The sequence below is a fragment of the Dipodomys merriami genome, unplaced genomic scaffold (assembly GCF_024711535.1).
Source record: "Dipodomys merriami isolate MVZ:Mamm:240054 unplaced genomic scaffold, mDipMer1.0.p SCAF_28, whole genome shotgun sequence".
Taxonomy (NCBI): Eukaryota; Metazoa; Chordata; class Mammalia; order Rodentia; family Heteromyidae; genus Dipodomys; species Dipodomys merriami.
The window spans coordinates 13,113,430-13,132,428 of record NW_027204270.1 but is presented as its reverse complement, the minus strand read 5'-3'; the positions used below and the strand labels follow the sequence as shown (position 1 = coordinate 13,132,428).

Below are 18,999 nucleotides of genomic sequence, written 5' to 3'. Positions count from 1 at the left end.
TGCTAGTACTGGGGCTTGAACTTAGGGCCTGGGCACTGTCCCTGAGCTTCTCTTGCTCAAGGCTAGCACACTACCACTTGAGCCACAGCACCACCTCTGGCTTTTTCTGTGTATGTTGTACTAAGGAATTGAACCCAGGGCTTCATGCATGCTAGGCAAGCACTCTATCACTAAGCCACATTCCCAGCCCTACTTCTGGTTTTCTGATGGTTAATTGGAGATAGAAATCTCACTGACTTTCCTGCCTGGGATGGTTTAGAATCAGGATCCTCGGATCTCAGCCTTCTGAGAAGCTGGGATTACAGGTGAGAGCCACCAGCACCCAGCTGGGACTCTGCAATCCTTTCCTTTTTTGTTGGTTGTGGGGCTTGAACTCTAGGAGCCCTGTCCTGGAGCTCTTTTGCCCAAGGCTAGCACTCTACCACTTTGAGCCACAATGCCACTTCCAGTTTTCTAGTAGTTCACAGGAGATAAGAGTCTCCTGGACTTTCCTGCCCAGGTTGGCTTTGAACTGGGATCCTCAGATCCCAGCCACCAGAGTAGCTAGGATTATAGGTGTGAGCCACCAGCCTCCAGCTTGGGACTCTGCATTTCTTGCTTTCTTTTTGTTGGTCGTGGGTCTTGAACTCTGGACCTGGGCACTGTCCCTCAGCTCTTCAGCTCAAGGTGAGTGCTCTACTGCTTGAGCCATAGTGGCACTTCTAGTTTTCTGGTGGTTAATTGGAGATAAGAGTCTCACAGCCTTTCCTTCCCAGGCTGGCTTTGAACTGCAATCCTTAGATCTCAGCCTCCTGAGTAGCTAGGATGACAGGTGTGAAACACCGGCGCCTGGCTTGGGACTCTGCATTTCTAATAAACTCTCAGGCAAAATGGATGCTGTGGTCCATGGACTTCCCTTGCATTTGCATGGGTCTGTCACCGTTGAGCTTGATACTCTGGGTGAGGGACAGGAAGGCTGGTCTCTGCTTTGTAGGAAGCTGAACAACATCCCTAGCATCTACCTTTTACATGCCAGCAACACCCACCTATTGTGCCAACCAAGAATACCTTCAGACATTGCTGAGTATCCCACTGGGTGCCACACGTAAGTGCTAGTTCTAAACAACAAGGCTGATGAGGAAAAGTCAGAAAGAAAGCATGGGCCCACCATCACTGAACTCTGTCCACATCTCCCCTCAGCAGCTCGGGTCCCAGAACGGGAGATGAAGCTTCCTCAGGCTGGTTCCCTGCACAGGGCACTGACTTCAGAATAAACATCCAGACTTGTTAACTGACCCAGGAGATGCTCCAGGAACCTCCCTTCTCAGGCTCAGCCCTGCTCAGGCTCCCTAATGAGCTCGGGGTTTTGGTCATAAGAACAGCTTTCTAGTTTGTGGTTGGACCACATGCTTTTCCAGCACTGAGCTTGAAGCACATTTCCCACTTTTCTGTCTGGCTGCTTAGATGTCACTGTCCAGCTAAGACATCCCCTGCTCTGGTCCCGTCCCCAGCAAGCGCAGTGATGTTCCTGTAGTAGTTTTCTCACTGGGATGCTTGTCAGTTCTCCTCTACTAAACTGTAGCTTGAGAAGCAGAATGAAGATTAAAACACAAATGAGAGTGGGCACTGGTGGCTCACACCTGTCATCCTAGCTACTCAGGGAGCTGAGATCTGAGGATCACAGTTCCAAGCCAGCCCAGACAGGAAAGTCTGTGAAACTTATCTTCAATTAAGCACCAGAAAAGGATGGAAGTGGAGCTGTGGCTCACATGGTAGATTTCTACCCTTGAGCACAAAAGCTCAAGGACAGCGGCCAGGTCCTGAGTTCAAGCCCCAGGACTGGCACAAACAAAAACATAAATGGGAATAAATGAATGAAGGATTTTTGAGTAGTGCCCCACCAGTGATTGAATCAAGGGAAGTGAGACAAGAAAGCATGGCTGTGTGGAGTAGAAGAAGAGGCAGAACTTATTTCCATTCATTCCTGTGTATATATCCTCATCCATCTCGGGTGCAAAGGTAAAGAACAAAGAAGATACAGCCTGCAGGAAAAGCATGCTGCTCTGTCTTCGGTCAAATCAAACTGATCCTTTTTTGCTGGTTAATTGGTGGTAACAATCTCTTGGGTTTGTGTATCTGGGCTGGCTTCAAACTACCATCCTCAGATCTCAGCCTCCTAAGTAGCTAAAATTACACTAGTGAGCCACCAACACCCAAATTTACCCAGGCTTTGAAGCCCAACTTAAGAAAGAACCAACACCTGTCAAATGCAGCCTCTGACACAGCACAATGGCCCACCAGACCCACAGGGTCTTACTGGTCTAAGCCAAAGCAGAGGGTGTTAGCTGTCCAGTTTCTTACCGGCTGGCCCTTAGCTGCCCCAATGGAGATCAATCCAGCCATTAGGCCCAGCACCATGGAGGGCCAAGGATAGGGAAGCAGGTAGCAGGAAGGGCCCACAGCCACGCCTCCTGCCAGCACAGCATTGTGGATATGAATCTGCAAAGAAACAGCTTGTGGGTGAAGAAATCGAGGCACAGAGAAGACACCACCTTGCCCAGCGTGTCTCCCAAAGTTGGCAGCAAAGCAACTCTGTCATGTTCTTCCTGCTTTGCAGGTCCTCAAGCCATCGTCTCCCACCAGCTGGGACTAAGTGACTTTCATTCATGGCTCCCTTCCCCCTCACAGGCTCAGGGAGAGGTCACCCTGATGGGGAGGCAGTCACTTGTCATCCTGGCTACCACACGTGTTTGTTGGTGTGTGACCCCGGGCACTAAGATGAGTGACATCCACATTACCTCTCCTTTGTAGAGTTTTGTTTTTTTTGTTGTTTTGTTTTTTTTGGTCGTGAGGCCTGAACTCTGGGCCTGGGCGCTGTCCCTCAGCTCTTCAGTCAAGGCTAGCACTCTACCACTTGAGCCACAGCGCCACTTCCTGTTTTTTCTGCTAATGTGGTGCTGAGGAATTGAACGCAGGGCCTCATGCATGCAAGGCAAGCACTCTACCGCTGAGCCAACTTCCCAGCACCTCCTAGGTGCTCTTAGCCCGGCATCTGGTGTAAAACAAGAAAGATGCCCAAGAAACATATCCATTATCTTATTTTTCCAGTCCTGGGGCTTGAACTCAGAACCTGGGTACTGTGAAATTCTTTTGCTCAAGGCTAGCACTCTGTCACTTGAGCCACAGCACCACTTCTGGCTTTTTCTGAATAGTTTGTTGGCGAGAAGAGTCTCACAGTTTTCCTGCCTGAGCTGACTTCGAATCTCAGCCTCCTGAGTAGCTAGGATTACAGGTGTGAGCTACTGGTCCTAGCATCCCTTTTATTCTTACCAGCTTCTCTTGCCTAGCCCACCTGTGTGACTGGACCTTGATTAATAAACAGGCCTTGCTGCTAGTCCATGTGGTCCTTTTATTCCTCTAGACCTAGATGCTAATTTGCATCTTCAATCCCTGGAAACCTGGGTCCTAGGCTCAGCTTCTGGGCTTTTCTGACCTAATACTTACTCCTGCCTCCCTGGAGGACCACACCTTGTCCTGGGGTTTGAACTCAGGGGCTAGGCACTGTACCGTAGCTTTTTTTTTGCTCACCGCTGACACTCTGCCATTTGAGCCACAGCTCCACTTCTGGTTTTTTGAGTAACCACCAAATAAGAAATAAGAGTCTCCAGACTTTGCTGCCTGGGCTGGCTTTGAACTGTAATCTTCAGAACTCAGACATCTGAGTAGCTCGGATTACAGCATGAGCTTCTGGTGCCTGGCATGAATTGCATTCTTCAAATTGCTTGGGGAAAGAGGAGAGGTTGACAAGTTCTACTCTATTCTATTGATTCTTTTTTTTTTTTTTTTGTCGGTCATGGGGCTTGAACTCTGGGCCTGGGTGCTATCCCTCAGCTCTTCAGCTCAAGGCGAGCGCTCTACCACTTGAGCTACAGCGCCACTTGCGGTTTTCTGGTGGTTTATTGGAGATAGGAGTCTCACGGTCTCTCCGGCCCGGGCTGGCTTTGAACCGCGATCCTCAGATCTCAGCCTCCTGAGTAGCTAGGATTACAGGCGTGAGCCACCAGCGCCCGGCTATTCTATTGATTCTTGATCTGACTCCAGATGAATTTCCATCTCTCTTCAGAGAGCCTGTGACCATTTGAAAACCGCCTAAGTACCAGTGGCCATTTGAGTACCCATCACATCTTTTCCATACTCCCTGACATCACGACAAGGAAGGCCCAACCCACATGATCTTCCCCTCCTCTATGGGGCTGACGGGTAGGGGGTGAGTATGCACGTATGTAGTAGGCCTGGAGCACCCACGGGCTGCCCCCTCCTTACCAAGTTGATCTTCCCTTGGGGATGAGCCAGGGCTGACACAGCGGTGGCTGTCACCGTGCTGACTGCAAGGGCATAGCAGGTGTTGAACACTGCGTTCTTCCTTTCATTGAGACTATATAGCAGAGTCGAGTTGAAACTTGGCCAGAAAATCCACAAGAAGAGAGTACCTGGGAACCAGAGAGGGTCACAGGCCAAAACCACACTCTTGCTCCCCAGTCCCAAGCCCCCTGAAGCTTCAGCAGAAGAGAGGGCTGGAGCTAGCAGGTGTTGGCGGGGTCACCGGGCAGCTGTATCACCCTGGACACATTGTGTCTCAGGTTGATAGGGGACAGCCAACATAGTCCTTAGGCTAGGGAAGTAAGCAGCAGGCCAAATCTCCAAACCCCCCATCTGTGATTTGGGCCCATGTCCTGATTCTCATTCACCCGCTGTGGGACTCACTGCCGGATTTCCTCTAAGCCTCTCCCAGCTGTCCAAGTTCATTTTTGTCAAAATGCAACACTGGGACTGCTTCTCACACCTGTCCCTGTTTACAGAAATTACTATATCCTTCTTTCCTTCCTTCCTCCCTCCCTTCTTCCCCCTTCTTTTTTTTTCTCTCTCTCTCCCCACTTCTAGCTTTTGCTGGCTAATTTGAGATCAGTCTCTCTGATTTGGTTGCCCAAGCTAGTTTCAAACTGTGATCCTCAGATCTCAGTCTCCTGAGTAGCTAGGGTTACAGATATAAACTACTGACGCCTGACCCCTACTTTCTTTACTTGTTCAATTCCCTCCTTTCAGTTGAAGACCAAAGGACTGGATAAACTTATTTTAACTCAAAGATGTTGAGCTTCTCTTCTCCACTGGATGTTAGTGAAGGGCGGTGCCTAGAAGCACAGGGTTATTCAAAGCTATGATCTCCAAAACATTACTGGAATCCATGGGTGTTTATGGAAAAGGCCTCAGATGCTCAGGGTCAGGGCTCAAGGGCAGAGTTTTCAGAACCATTTGGAACCTTGCAGCTCAGCCCAATCCAGGCAGGAGACAACCACCCACCCATTGTTCTTACCCAGCATAGCAAACAGACTGGGGCTCGTGGCCATCTGAACTTTCTCTGTTTGTGCTTTCTTATCCAATCCTGAAGGCAGAGTCCTTGAGAGACACCAGGCCACAATCAGCCCAAAGTAGGCTGCAAACACATGAATATTCATTGTGCATTCGTGGTCATCCACCAGCTACAAAAACCAGAGAGAGCAGAAAGTGTTACCATGCTCTGCCCACATATTCCTTCCAGAAAGTTCAGAGCTCTTGTAGGATTCACCACTTGAACTTGTGAGCCTAGTGTTCAGAACTTATCAAGCACAGCCAGCTGAGGTATGAGGTTTGAAGCCAGCCTGAGAAATATCCTTGAGACTTTATATCCAATTAACCAGTAAAAATGCTGACTAGAGGTGTGGCTCAAATGGTAGGGCACCAGCACTGAGTAAAAAAGCTGAGCAAGAACACTTGAGGTGGTAGGCACTGGTGCCTCACCGCTGTAATCTTAGCTTCTCAGGAAGCTGAGACCTGAGGATCAAGGTCCAAAGCCAACCTCAGCAGAAAGGACTATTTTCTCCAATTAACCAGCAAAAGGCTGGAAGTATAGATGTATGGTTCAAGTGGTAGATCATCAGTCTTGAATGAAAAGACAAACAAAGGCACAAGGACTTGAGTCAAGCCCCCAGTGCTGACACCAAAAAGAGGGAAAGAGAAAAGAAGGAAGCCAGGCACCGGTGGCTCACACCTGTCATCCTAGCTACTCAGGAGACTGAGATCGGAGGATCGAAGCACAAAGCCAGCCCAGGCAGGAAAGTCCGTGAGACTTATCTGTAGTTAACCACCAGAAAACTGGAAGTGGCGCTGTGGCTCAAGTGGTAGAGCGCTACCTTGAACTGAAGAGCTAAGGGACAGCGCCCAGGCCCAGAGTTCAAACCCCAGGACTGACAAAAAAAAAAAAAAAAAAAAAGGAAGGAAGGAAGGTAGGAAGGGAGGGAGGGAGGGAAGGAGGGAAAAGGAAATACAAATAAGATGTTGGGCATCTTCTTCCAGAGGGACTGCCTCTGTGGTACCCGCCAGCAAGCTGTCAGCCCACCACCCACAAAAGCATTGAGGAGAAACCTCCTCTTGCAAATCCAAGATTAATGTTTCTTGCAATTAATGTTTCTGGGCCATCAATTTTCCTGCTCTCCTCTAGGTAATTCTAACAGGCAAATGTCCCTGAGCTTAAAACAAATAAACCACCAAAATCTCCCTGGACCTCCTTCTTTCTGTGCCCCTCCTAAAGCAGAATCCTTGGAAGGTGGCTTGCGCCTGCAGCTGTCACTCATTCCCATACCTGCTCCTGAGCCAGTCCAGTCAGGCTTTGTCCCCAACCTCTTCCCAAGCCTGCAAGGCCCATGCCCGGTTCACATCTCACCTGATCCATCAGCAGGATGGGCCCCGCACACCTGATGCCCTTTTCGCTGGCTTCCAGGACTCCATCTCCTCTGAGTGTCCTGCCTCCTCCCAGCCCCACTCCTCCATCACCTTGGCTGGTTCTTCCTTGAGTTGCCATTTAAACTCCTGGTGCTCCGGGACTCAGTGGTCAGACTTCTCACATCTCTCTTAATACACAAGCAAGGGTGATCCCCTTGGGCTCCATTGCTTTAAACACTATCATCGCTACCCTGTCGCCTCTTGCCTTCTTACTCTAGTCTGGCCTTTCAGCTAAGCTGCAGATCTGTACATTGGAAACTTGTGTCTCCACTGGACTGTTAATACATGTCTACCCTAACACTAGACTTTGGCACATTCAAAACTGAACCCTAGGGCTGGGAAGGTGGCTCAGTGGCAGAGCGCTTGCCTTGCATGCCTGAGGCCCTGGGTTCGATTCCTCAACACCACATAAGCAAAAAGAAAAATACCGGAAGTGGTGCTGTGGCTCAAGTGGTAGAGCGCTAGCCTTGAGCTGAAGAGCTGAGGGACAGCGCCCAGGCCCAGAGTTCAGGCCCCACTACCGGACCAAAAAAAAACAAAAAACAAAAAACAAAAAACTGAACCCTAGGGGTGGAGATTTAGCCCAGTGGAAGAGTACTTGCCTAGCAAGGGCAAAGCCCCGAGTTTAGTCCTCAGCTCTGAATAACAAACAAACAAACAAAAAACCAAACCCCTAGCCGGGCGCTGGTGGCTCACGCCTGTAATCCTAGCTACTCAGGAGGCTGAGATCTGAGGATCGCGGTTCAAAGCCAGCCCGGGCAGGAGAGAGCGTGAGACTCCTATCTCCAATAAACCACCAGAAAACCAGAAGTGGCGCTGTAGCTCAAGTGGTAGAGCGCTCGCCTTGAGCTGAAGAGCTGAGGGACAGCGCCCAGGCCCAGAGTTCAAGCCCCACTACCCACAAAAAAAAAAAAAAAAAAAAAAACCAAACCCCTGAACTTTGGATTTCCCTCCCCTATTTTTTTCTACCCCAGAGCTCCCTATCTCAGAAATGGTCCCATCATCCATCCAGTGGCTGTAGATCAAAGCCCTGGCAATTTTTATGACCTATCTCTGTCACATCCAATGTGTGGTAAGTCTACCAGCAAATCCTATCACTTCTGCCTTCAAAGTGCAGCCCTATCCCAGCTGCTCCCTTCGCCACCACCCCGCCCCCCCGCCCCCCCCCCCCCCCCCCGCTGTGGCGCTGGTTGGTTGAAGTGTGGTAACTGCAGGGGCTTCCTCTCCGGCTTCCACTGCGTCTTCCCTCCAGTCTTTCCAGACCCAGCAGTCAGTGCAATTCTCTTAAAACATCATCTTTCCTCTGCTCAGAACTCCCCCAGAATAAAACTCACAGGCGCTGGGACTAGGACCGAACTCATGGTTGAGTATGCTCATGCTCAAGGCTGGTGTTCTACTACTTGAGCCACAGCTCCACTCCTAGCTTTTTGCTGGCCAATTACAGAGAAGAGTCTCATGGACTTTTCTGCCCAGGCTGGTTTTGAACCACAATCCTCTGAGCTCAGTCTCCTGAGTAGCTAGGATTACAAAATTTAGTCACAAGCACCAGCTTGCTTTTTAATTTTTGAGCATATGCACTATCTTGTTGAATTAATTCACTTGCTTTTCCAAACCCTATGAGGCACTGATGTTATTTATCCTCATGGTGAGGTAAAGAGACTAAACACCAAGGTGAATTTCCCAGCATGCCACGGGGGATGCTGAGGACAGAGCTGGGGACAAACTCCAGTCATCCATATCATGTTCCTTCCTCTTTCCCTCCCTCCCTCCCTCCCTCCCCCCCCTTCCTTCCTTTTTTTTTTTTTTTTTTTTTTTTGTAGGTCTCAGGGTTTGAACTCTGGGCCCTGGGCACTCAAGGCAAGCACTCTACCACTTGAGCCACAGCATCACTTCTGGTTTTCTGGTAGTTTATTGGAGATAAGAGTCTTAAGGACTTTCCTGCCAGGGCTGGCTTTGAACCATGATCATCAGACCTCAGCCTCCTGAGTGGCTAGGATTACAGGTGTGAGCCACCAGCACCAGACCCATACATACCTTCTGACTAGCACAATCCCACAGGTATGCAGGACAAAGTTTCCTGTGTTTAAACATCCAACATAGACTACCCTTTTGCAATCCTACTTAGGCTTGCTTGCATTTATTTATTTTTATGTATTTATTTTGTTCGTTGTGGGACTTGAACTCTGGGCCTGGGCGCTGTCCCTCAGCTCTTCAGCTCAAGCCAAGTGTTCTACTGCTTGAGCCACAGCGCCACTTCAGTTTTCTAGTGGTTTATTGGAGATTAGAGTCTCCTGGACCTTTCCTGCCCGGGTTGGCTTTGAACCATGATCCTCAGATCTCAGCCTCCTGAGTAGCTAGGAGTAGTGTACAGGTGTGAGCCACCGGCGCCCAGCTGCTTTTACTTTAAAAAATCTTAAAGCATCATCAAGGGGAGGCCATGCCCCCCCCATACCCTTCTTACCCCTCTCCCAGCTCCCCTCAGAGCTCTGTGACTCACTTCAAAGACCTGCCTGCTGATCCGCATTGTGGCAACAAAAGCTGTCACCTCCACCAGAGCCATCACCATCAGCTGCACCAAGTTGGCCTTCCCCAGGACAGAGCCTGCTGAGATCAACACAGACATGGCGCTCACAGTGGCCACCCGGATCCTGGCAGAGAGAGGGAGAGCCAGGATGACCAAGGGCAAGGATGCTTCTTACTTGTTCATCTGTCTCTCCAGCTACCTTCTCTGCCTGGTACCACCCAAGGCACTGAGGCTACAATGTAGGGGGATGAGAAGATGAGGCCCCACCCACAGGGGGGCTGCTGCTGCAGCCTGGGGGCTCCTGCCTGGTCCCCTCCCAGGTTCATAGGCTCCCCTACCAACGCCACCATGAGTTAAGGAGGTGCTTGTTCTCCAGGGCCCCTTCCAGGACTTGCCAGCTGGGATTCTACCCAGGAATCTATTTTCTGCCCTCACTACTTGCAGATGCTCAATAGAGGGCGCTGTGTACCTACCAGCCCACCCGCCATTGGGTTGCTGCCATTCTCAACTCTCCTTTGTCTCTCCTGGCAGACTAAAAAAGCCTAACTGGGTTTGGAAGCCTGGCAAGCCACCTGTGCAATTCTTTAATCTCAACGCAGCCTGTTTCTCCACCTGTTAGAAGGATAACCATACTTATCTTCTGGTGGTGTAGAGGGATTAGAAGGATGGTTTTCAAATCTGTATGTCTAGTGTCAAGACTGGCACAGAAGCTAGGCGCAGGTGGCTCATGCCTGTAATCCTAGCTATTCAGGAAGCTAAGACCTGGAGGATCAAAGTTTGAGGCCAGCCCAGGAAGAAAAGTTCATTACAGCAGGTTGAGCTAAAAAAGAGGATGAATGTAATCAATGTAGAATTGTTTACATGTGTGAAAATAGAACAATGAAACCTGTTGGAATTGTTTTTAGGCAGAGAGGGGAGGGAGATTGAAAGAGGAGGTGAAATTGATTGATTGTAATTGACTGTCATTGATTTAAATTAATTGTAACATAAATGGAAATGTCACAATGAATTCCCATCCATGTGTAACTAACATATGCTAGTTAAATAAGAAAAAAGGAAAGTTAGCCAGGCCCCGGTGACTCAGGCCGTAATCCTAGCTACTCAGGAAGCGGAGATCTGAGGATTGCCATTCAAAGCCAGCCTGGGCAGGAAAGTGCTTGAGACTCTTATCTCCAATAAACCACTAGAAAAGGGGAAGTGGCGCTGTGGCTCAAGCGGTAGAACGCTCGCCTTGAGCTGAAGAGCTTAGGGATAGTGCCCAAGCCCAGAGTTCAAGCCCTGCAACCGACCAAAAAAAGAAAAAAAGAAAGTTTACTAGACTCCATCTCCAAAATAACCGTGTGTGTGTTTATATATATATATATATATATATATATATATATATATATATATATATAATATATATTATATATATATGGAGGGTTCTTTTTGTGTGTATGTGCCTATATTGGGGCTTGAATTCAGATCCTGTGCACTGTTCCTTAGCTTTTTTGTTCAAAGCTAGAGTTCACACCTCCACTTCCAGCTTTTTGCTGGTTAACTGGAGATAAGAGTCTCACAGACTTTCCTGCCAGGGCTGGCTTTGAACTGCCTTCTGAGTAGCTAGGACTACAGGTATGAGCCACCAGCTTCTGGCTAAGTTTGAATTTAGATAAATAATAAATATTCTTTTTTTGGGGGGGGGTCCAGTCGTGGGGCCTGAACTCTGGGCCTGGGCGCTGTCCCTCAGCTCTTCAGCTCAAGGCTAGTGCTCTACCACTTGAGCCACAGCGCCACTTCCGGCTTTTTTCTTTTTGCTTATGTGGTGCTGAGGAATCGAACCCAGGGCCTCAGGCATGCAAGGCAAGCGCTCTACCACTGAGCCATCTTCCCAGCCCCATATTCTTTTTTGTTTGTTTTTGGTTGTGGGGCTTGAACTCTGGGCCTGGGCACTGTCCCTCAGCTCTTCAGTTCAAGGAGAGCTCTACTTGAGCCACAGCGCCACTTCAGGTTTTCTGAATGGTTTATTGGAGATAAGAGTCTCACGGAGTTTCCTGCCTGGGCTGGCTTTGAACCTTGATCCTCAGATCTCAGCCTCCTGAGTAACTAAGATTACAGGTGAGAGCCACCAGCGCCTGGCTGAATATTCTTTCAGAGTAAGAATGTCCCATAGATTACATGGCATCAGTGCTAGAAAAGAGAGAACCTTGCCTCTCAGACCCATGTTGTCAAGGGCCCAAAGGGATCCAGCTGTCATTAGTTACCTGGACAGTCTGATGATCACTTTCTTCTGGAAGGGCTGCTCCAGGACTCCATCCAGCAAGGTGGCCCACTGCACACTGAGGGCCAGCATAAAGAGGTTGAAGCCCATGCTACTCCAGCCATGCCTCCTCAAAGAGGTGGTGAGGAAGCCAAAGCCAAGGGCCGCCATGACAGTGAAATCCTGGAGGACTGCAGGGAGGAGAGGTGGAGGAGGAGAAGAGTGGGAAAGTCACACTTGAGGACAGGGATCACCCCAGAAGAGGGGGGGAGGTGCTCTGATGTGATCTAGAATACTGTGATCCAGATCAATTTGTGATCCAGGCAGTTTGTGCTCTAGAATCAGACACACTTTAACTCAAATGAGGGCAGCTGGTACTTACTTGCTGTGTGGTCTTGATCTGCAATCTCTGTGAGCTTTAATAACTGCCTACATTTATTGTTTACCATGTATTAATAGTTTGCAATTGTTAAGCCTGGTTATCAGATTGATTGGAACACCAAGGAGATTAGTAAAACACACCTCTGGGAGGAAATGAGGTAGTTTCCATTCGGTTATGAGGGCTCTCACCTAGTCAACAGTTAATCCACTGAAGGCTTTGGAATCTGAGTACATTATAGGGAAGTGGTAGAATGATGGAAGGTGGGGCCTGGCCAAAGGAAATGGCTCCTCAGGGGAGCCTTTGAAGAGTGTCAAGGCTCTTCCTGTTACTCTACTGTGCTTCCTGTCCACCATGAGATGACCAACTCTGCTCTTTCACATCCTCCCTGCCATGATGCTCTGCCTCACCGTGGCCCAGCACCAATAGAGCCAGCCAATCATGGACTCAAACCTCTGAAAGACTTCTTTCTCTGTAAATCTCTCTCAGGTATTTATAGCAGAATGAAAGTCTACTTCACAGTGTTTCAATACACCATCCTTACAAACAGACATTGAGTAGGGTGGGAGCTACATCACCATGTTACAGATGTGGAAAACAAGACACCAAAGAGTTAGGTCACTTGTACTCCTGCCCCCACGCAGTCAGGTTTTATCCTAGTAGTCTGCATACTCCATACTCCTTCTTCCTGTCCCCATCTGTTCATTGGAAGAGTGAATACACTTTTGTTTTATGTGGTACTGAGGAATCGAACCCAGGGCCTCATGTATGTTAGGCAAACACGCTGCCATTAAGCCACATTCCCATCCCTGAATATACTTCTTGATCAGGTTGCCAGACCTCAATGGGATCACATACACACACACACACACACACACACACACACACACACACACACACACACAAGCTCAGGAGTGAACAAAATCACTAATTACTTTCACACATGGATGGATGCCATACACACACACACACACACACACACACACACACACACACACAAGCTCAGGAGTGAACAAAATCACTAATTACTTTCACACATGGATGGATGCCAGGAGAGAGATCCTGAAGGATTTCTGTCCTCTCATGATTCTCATCTCTGGGTTTGGGTAATTTTGATTTTCAGTGTTTAAACTGTCTGCAAGCAGCACGTAGACCATAAATGCTTTTTTTTTTTTTTTAATTACACATCAGAAAAATAAAAAAAAATTAAAAAGAGCAGGGATTTTTGAGTTCCAATAGTTATGTTTGATTCCCAAACCTACCATTTGCTATCAGGTTACACCTGATTAAACTGCCAACCGCTGGCCATTTTTGACTTCCCAAAATGGCAGTTTATATGTTTCTGCCTCATAACATTGTATGTTGCTTGCTCTCCTCATCAGCTCACAGGGCCCATTGTGCTGGGAAAGCTGAAGGAAGTATATTTAGGTCAAGTTATTGGGTTTGGGGGTCTAGCGAATAGTCGTCATCAGGAGCTATTTATCATTATTAGAACGGTTGCTGCATGGAGAACTCACCCGCCTCTGCCCTCAGCCGTGGTTCTGCCGCTGTCAGGAAGCTCACATTACTGGAATCTCTCCAACATCTCAAAAAGTCCCTTTGGTGGACAGGGTCCATTCAAATTCCCTGCCACTGAAGAATACACCTGGGGTCTGGCACATTAGGCTAGGGTGGGTGCTGATGTTCCAGATCACTTTGACTGCCCCAGGGTGTAGGAGGCCCCCCCCCCCAGGACTGCCATATGGGTTTGGGGGTGAGAACTGAGTACCAGGGAAGATTAGACTTTGCACCTTCTTCCCTGACTGGGGGGGGGGGGGAGGGTGGTGCAGGGGAGGCTTCGTCTCCTGCTGGCATCTTTGTGGTGATGGTGGTAGCGCCAGGGGGGCAGGGCACATTTTCCATAGGGGCTCCTTTGGGGAAGGGGAGGATTTCCTTCAGATTGCTGTAGGAGCCAAGCAGGAAATATTTATATGAAGAGGAAGAAGAGAATTAGGTCAGAGAATGGTATGCAGGGCGGGGGAGGGGGGACATCTTTATCAGCCAACCCCAATTCTAGGTATTGGGGTTCATAGCTTTGTCAACCCACCCCCAAGGGAAAAATTGTGTCTCAGCCAAGATGATAAAATTAGAGCCACAATTTCAAGGAGCTTGCACACCCCTCCACACACACACACACACACACACACACACACACACACACACACACGGATCAGTAAATAACCTCTAGCCTCAAGTCCCCAGCCTCCTAACTCCACTTCCTCCTACTTCCTCTCCAGCCCCCATGGGCTTTGGGCCAAGAACCCAAGAACTCATTCCTCTCACTCTCATTCCCTGTCTGTTCGACTCTCAGCCCCCCCACCCCCAGCCCCAGGGCATCTCCACTTGCGTTGGTCTTGCCTCTGGCAGTCTGCTTTCTCCCACTTTGGCCATTGGCTACCGATGTGATAAGCTAATGGACTGCAAGGTGTTTAGAGGCGATAAGGGGGAGGGGAGATGTGAGCTACTAGGACAAGGCCCAAGGAGGGATTTTCCAGCCTTAGTGTGAAAGCCCTAGGTCTAAAAGGGGGTGGAGAGCTCAGTGGGGGAGGGGAGGTTATCATTAGAGCCACACAGGAGTCTCTGGGGAAGCCCTCCACCTTCTAGTGCTTCTTTCAGCATCTGGGGAACAAAAGGGTCCCTGGGGGCACCCACAGCACTGGCCTCAGGACGCCCCCACCCTGCACCATGGGAGCACTAGGGCAGGCTCTGGGTGGTAGATGGCTCCAGCAATAACCTCCAATGACACATAGCTTCCAGTATAGACCCCTGCCACTGAGTTTGGTCCTGTAATTGGCTTTGGTTAGTGGGACATCTGTATGTATGTCACAAGCAGAGGCCTGATAAACATCCCCACACTGGGGCTGCTTGCTCTCTCTCACTGCAGGAACATAGCTGCTCCCATGTGAAGAAGTCTGGGTGGGTTTTCTAGACTCACTGGCCTACTTACCAGTCGGCACCAAACTGCCAGACATGGAATGAGGCTGAACAAGGCCATCTCACCCAGTCAAACCTCCACGCTAGAGATGCATGAGTGACCCTAGTAAAACCAGCAGAAGAGCTGCTCAGGCTGAGACTCATCCATTGTAAGCTATTGGATCATGGTCATGAGTAAATTAAATGGCTGCTATATTTGGTTAGGGATAGTTGTTACTCAGCCATAGCTAGCTGAAACACTGTTTGCCCATAAGCATTTCAGGACACTTCAACTCCCATCACCTCACTCCCATCAGTACCTGCTGAGGAGAGAAGAGGAGAGGAGCTAAGGAGGGCTAAGCATGGTAGCTCATTCCTATAATCCCAGCTACTTGGAAGTGGGAGTCAGGATTGATGTTTACCTTAGAGCAAAAAGACATCGAGACCCATTTCAGAAATAAAATGGACATGCTAATTCATGCTTATAAGTTCAAGTCCCAGGACTATGATGAGGAATGGATTTAGATGCACTACTGTCAGGAGTAACAATAGATTCTGCTAAACACTGACACCATATGATTAGTAGTGTGAAAGCATTATATATTTCATTTTTTTCTTTATTTATTGTGTGTATGTGTGCTGGTTCTTGAACTCAAGGCCTAGACACTGTCCCTGAGTTCTTTGCTCAAGGCTAACACTGTTCCACTTGAGCCACAGCTCCACTTTTGGCTTTTTGCTGGTTAATTGGAGATCAGAGTCCTAGGGACTTTTCTACCTGGGTTGGTTTTGAACCACAATGCTCAGATCTCAGCCTCCTGAGTAGCTAGTATTACAGGGCTAAACTATGCTATTTTATATAAAGAACTTGAGCTACCAGGTACTGGTGGCTCACACCTGTGATCCTAGCTATTCAGGAGGCTGAGATCTGAGGATCATGATTTGAAGCCAGCCTGGGCAAGAAAATCCCTGAGACTTGAAAACCAGAAGTGCTGTTGTGGGTCAAGTAGTGGAGCTTTATTTAGCCTTGCGCACAAAGAGACGCAGGGACAGCTCTGAGTTCAAGCCCAGGATGGGCAAAAGTAAAACACTACATATATAATGCTATATAGATACACATATTTTTTATTTTTTCACAGGTTCTTACTCTATGGTCTAGGCTGGTCCCCACCTCCTGGGCTCAAACGATCCTCCCTCAGCCTTCCAAGTGGCTGTGACTACAGGCATACACCCTGGGCCCGACATATTAATATAGTTGTACTTGAAGACAATGCAAGAATGTGGCATGTGCTGCACACGTGTGCACAGGCAGCACACTGCAGGCCTCTGCTTTGTATTCCACCACAGTGTCCAGAGAGGTGTCATGCCCAAGCCCTCCCCGCCCCCCGCTCCCCCAGCCCTGCAATGGCTTACTGCAGGAGCCAAATCCAAGCTCCTCAGACGCGTGCTTCTGGTTAGCAGAATAAATGCCAAATTCCTTTTTTACCCCACCCAGTGGTCCACCATGCCCTGCCTCCTTCCTGTATACCGGGGACACACTGCAATGTCACAGTGTTGAGCCCTAATAGTCTGCTCTAGTGTGGGCATACACAAGGGCAGCTTCTGGGCTTCACCTTCTCTGCCCACCTTAGTGGTGGATCCCATTCTGTGCTTCCACTGAAAGTGAATTACAAACCAAGAACGCGTGGTTCATACCCATAATCCTAGCTAGTCAAGGGGCTGGGAACTGAGGGCCTCTGTTCAAAGCCAGCCCAGGCAGAAAAGTCTGTGAGGCTCTTATCTCCAATTAACCACCCAAAATCCAGAAGCATAGGTATGGCTCAAGTGGTAGAACACCAGTCTTGAGCAGAAAAAGCCAGTGGGAATGAGAGGCTCCAGAACTGGCATCACACACACACACACACACACACACACACACACACACACACACACACACTTCTATCATGTTTAACAGCACAGTAGGGGCAGAAAGAAGCTGGTGCCAATCTACAAGTTTGGCATAAGTTTGTGACTCCCACAAACTTGTGACCCTACCCTACTGTGAAGTGGGCCTCGTAACACAGTGGTAAGGTGCGTAGAAACTCACCGGAAGGCTGCAGTGAGATTACAGAAGAACTTGGATGGGCTTGGGGGTCCCTGACAGAGCTCTCTGCATGACAAGTGCTTTCTATGGCAAGTGCTCCATAAATACCAGCGGTAACCCCTAATCCTCAGGTGTCTGGACCCCACACTGGATGGAACAGTGGTAGAGAGGGGAACAAATGAACACACTGCACTGGAATGGACATTGCACTGGATTTTAAAGAATGACAATGACATGCAATGAAAGTGATGCTTAGAGGTCTTGCTAGACCAGCACTGAGAGGTGGCCATGCGCCGTCCCGCTTGCTTCCCTACACCCATCATGACTGCCTTGGTTGTCTCTGCCAGGGGCCCATTGGATGCTGCCTCTCTGCTCCTGGCTAACTAGCTGTCCCCATCCCTTAGGAACAAGCAAGCGCTTCAGCAGGCTCAGGCTTCGGCTCTGTCTCATGGACATTCCTCAGGCAGCTCCATTCTTTATCCTAAGCAACCTAGAGCTTGCTGTGATGCCTTGTAATTTTTTTTTGGAAGCAAAGTTATACCACTATGGACATCTGTCTTGTTTATCGTTGTTCCCATCACAGTCTGGAGATATTTTTAGCTGTGTATAAAATAACCACCATCCTACACTCCCCTTCATTTCTTCTGGCTCTGGTTTTGTCAAGAATCTAACTTCCCCACCGGAAAGGAGAAAGGAAGTCCTTGCCACAAAGGAGAGCAAAGTGGGGGAAGGCAGAGAAGCAAAGAATTAGGGAGACCATGTAGCCAGGAATATGGGGACCATAGGAAGAAATGATGGCCAGGCTGCCCACCCCCCTCCAAGAACTTACATTGTCAGGAGGAAGGGGGGGTCCTTTTTCCTAGAGAACGTTCTAGAAAACGAGATCCGTGCCCTTGAGGAACTACAGACACTAACCCCCCCCCCCCATCCCCTGCACATGCCTCTGTGAACCTCACCTTGGTAGGTCTCCAGGATCTTCTGCTCCCCTGAGGGCACATCATAGGAGGTGAAAAAGGCAAAGATGAGAATGAAAGCCACCTCCAGCATCAAGGCCCATGGGGGCAGCCAGCAGCGCACAGACCGGGGGTACTTGGAGCCCATTTCCAGTTCCGTCTATGCCAGGGTTCTGCTAGTGCCGGGCCTCACCCTTGTCCCCTACACCCACTTACAGACTCAAGGGAGCGATAGGGGAAACACCCGCCAAAGGCCTTATCTCAGGCACTGCTGGCTCCTCAGCCTGCCTATGGAGTTTACACAGAAGAGGGGCTTGGCTGCGGAGGGAGGCAATGCATGTATTCAATAGCATTAATTCATTCAGCAAGTCCCTGTGGGGAAATGCTCACGGTGCACAGTTTAAACTTACCTTTCTTCTTGTTCCTTCAGTTCATCCTCGCCATATCCTAGTAAGAAAGGCCAGGACTGGGGCTGGGGGCAGGACTCAGTGTCAGAACACCTGCCAAGCATGTACAAAGCCCTAGGTTCCATTCCCAGCACTGGAGAGAGGGAGGCAGGCAGGGGATAGATCAACATTTCAAAAAAGGGGAAACTGAGGCTCGAGAGAGTTTTTAGATTGGCAAAGTTTCTCTTTAAAATCATATCTCAAAATCACTGAGTGTTGGGGGCTTATGCCTATAACTTTACTTAGGAAGCTAAGATCTGATGATTGTGATTTGAAGCCAATCTAGACAGAAAATTCTGTGAGACTCTTACCTCCAATTATCCAGCAAAATAAAAGCTGGAAATTGAACTGTGGCTCAAATGGTAAAGTGCCAGCCTTGAACAAAAAAGGTAAAGAAAGTGACCTGGCCTTTAATTCAAGTCCAGTAGTGGCACACAAAGAGAGTCTTACTCTTAAAGAGTGAGGGTACCCAGGGAGATCTTGTCAAGAACACACTGAGCTGGGTGCCAGTGGCTCACATCTGTAATTCTAGCTACTTGGGAGACTGAGATCAGGAGGACTGCAGCTTGAGACCAGCCCAGACAGAAAAGTTTTTGTGTCAGTAGTGGGGCTTGAACTCAGGGCCTCATGC

At 49.0% G+C, this 18,999-nt stretch overlaps 1 protein-coding gene across 2 annotated transcripts in view; it reads right to left on the bottom strand.

Moving 5' to 3' along the window:
* The window catches only part of LOC138838286 (RH-like protein), a 33,422-nt gene that overhangs the window by 10,387 nt on the left and 4,036 nt on the right, over positions 1-18,999 (bottom strand). The window contains exons 1-6 of one of the 2 annotated variants that reach the window (XM_070037606.1): positions 17,926-18,109; positions 11,563-11,749; positions 9,293-9,443; positions 5,351-5,516; positions 4,303-4,469; positions 2,341-2,478 (exon numbers count right to left, since the gene is read on the bottom strand). In XM_070037606.1, the coding sequence (XP_069893707.1) occupies positions 2,341-2,478; positions 4,303-4,469; positions 5,351-5,516; positions 9,293-9,443; positions 11,563-11,749; positions 17,926-18,070 (954 nt within the window). In that variant the 5' untranslated portion in view covers positions 18,071-18,109. Of the gene's footprint in view, positions 1-2,340; positions 2,479-4,302; positions 4,470-5,350; positions 5,517-9,292; positions 9,444-11,562; positions 11,750-17,925; positions 18,110-18,999 lie in introns of those variants that run through there. The other variant, XM_070037607.1, reaches the window with a different exon arrangement.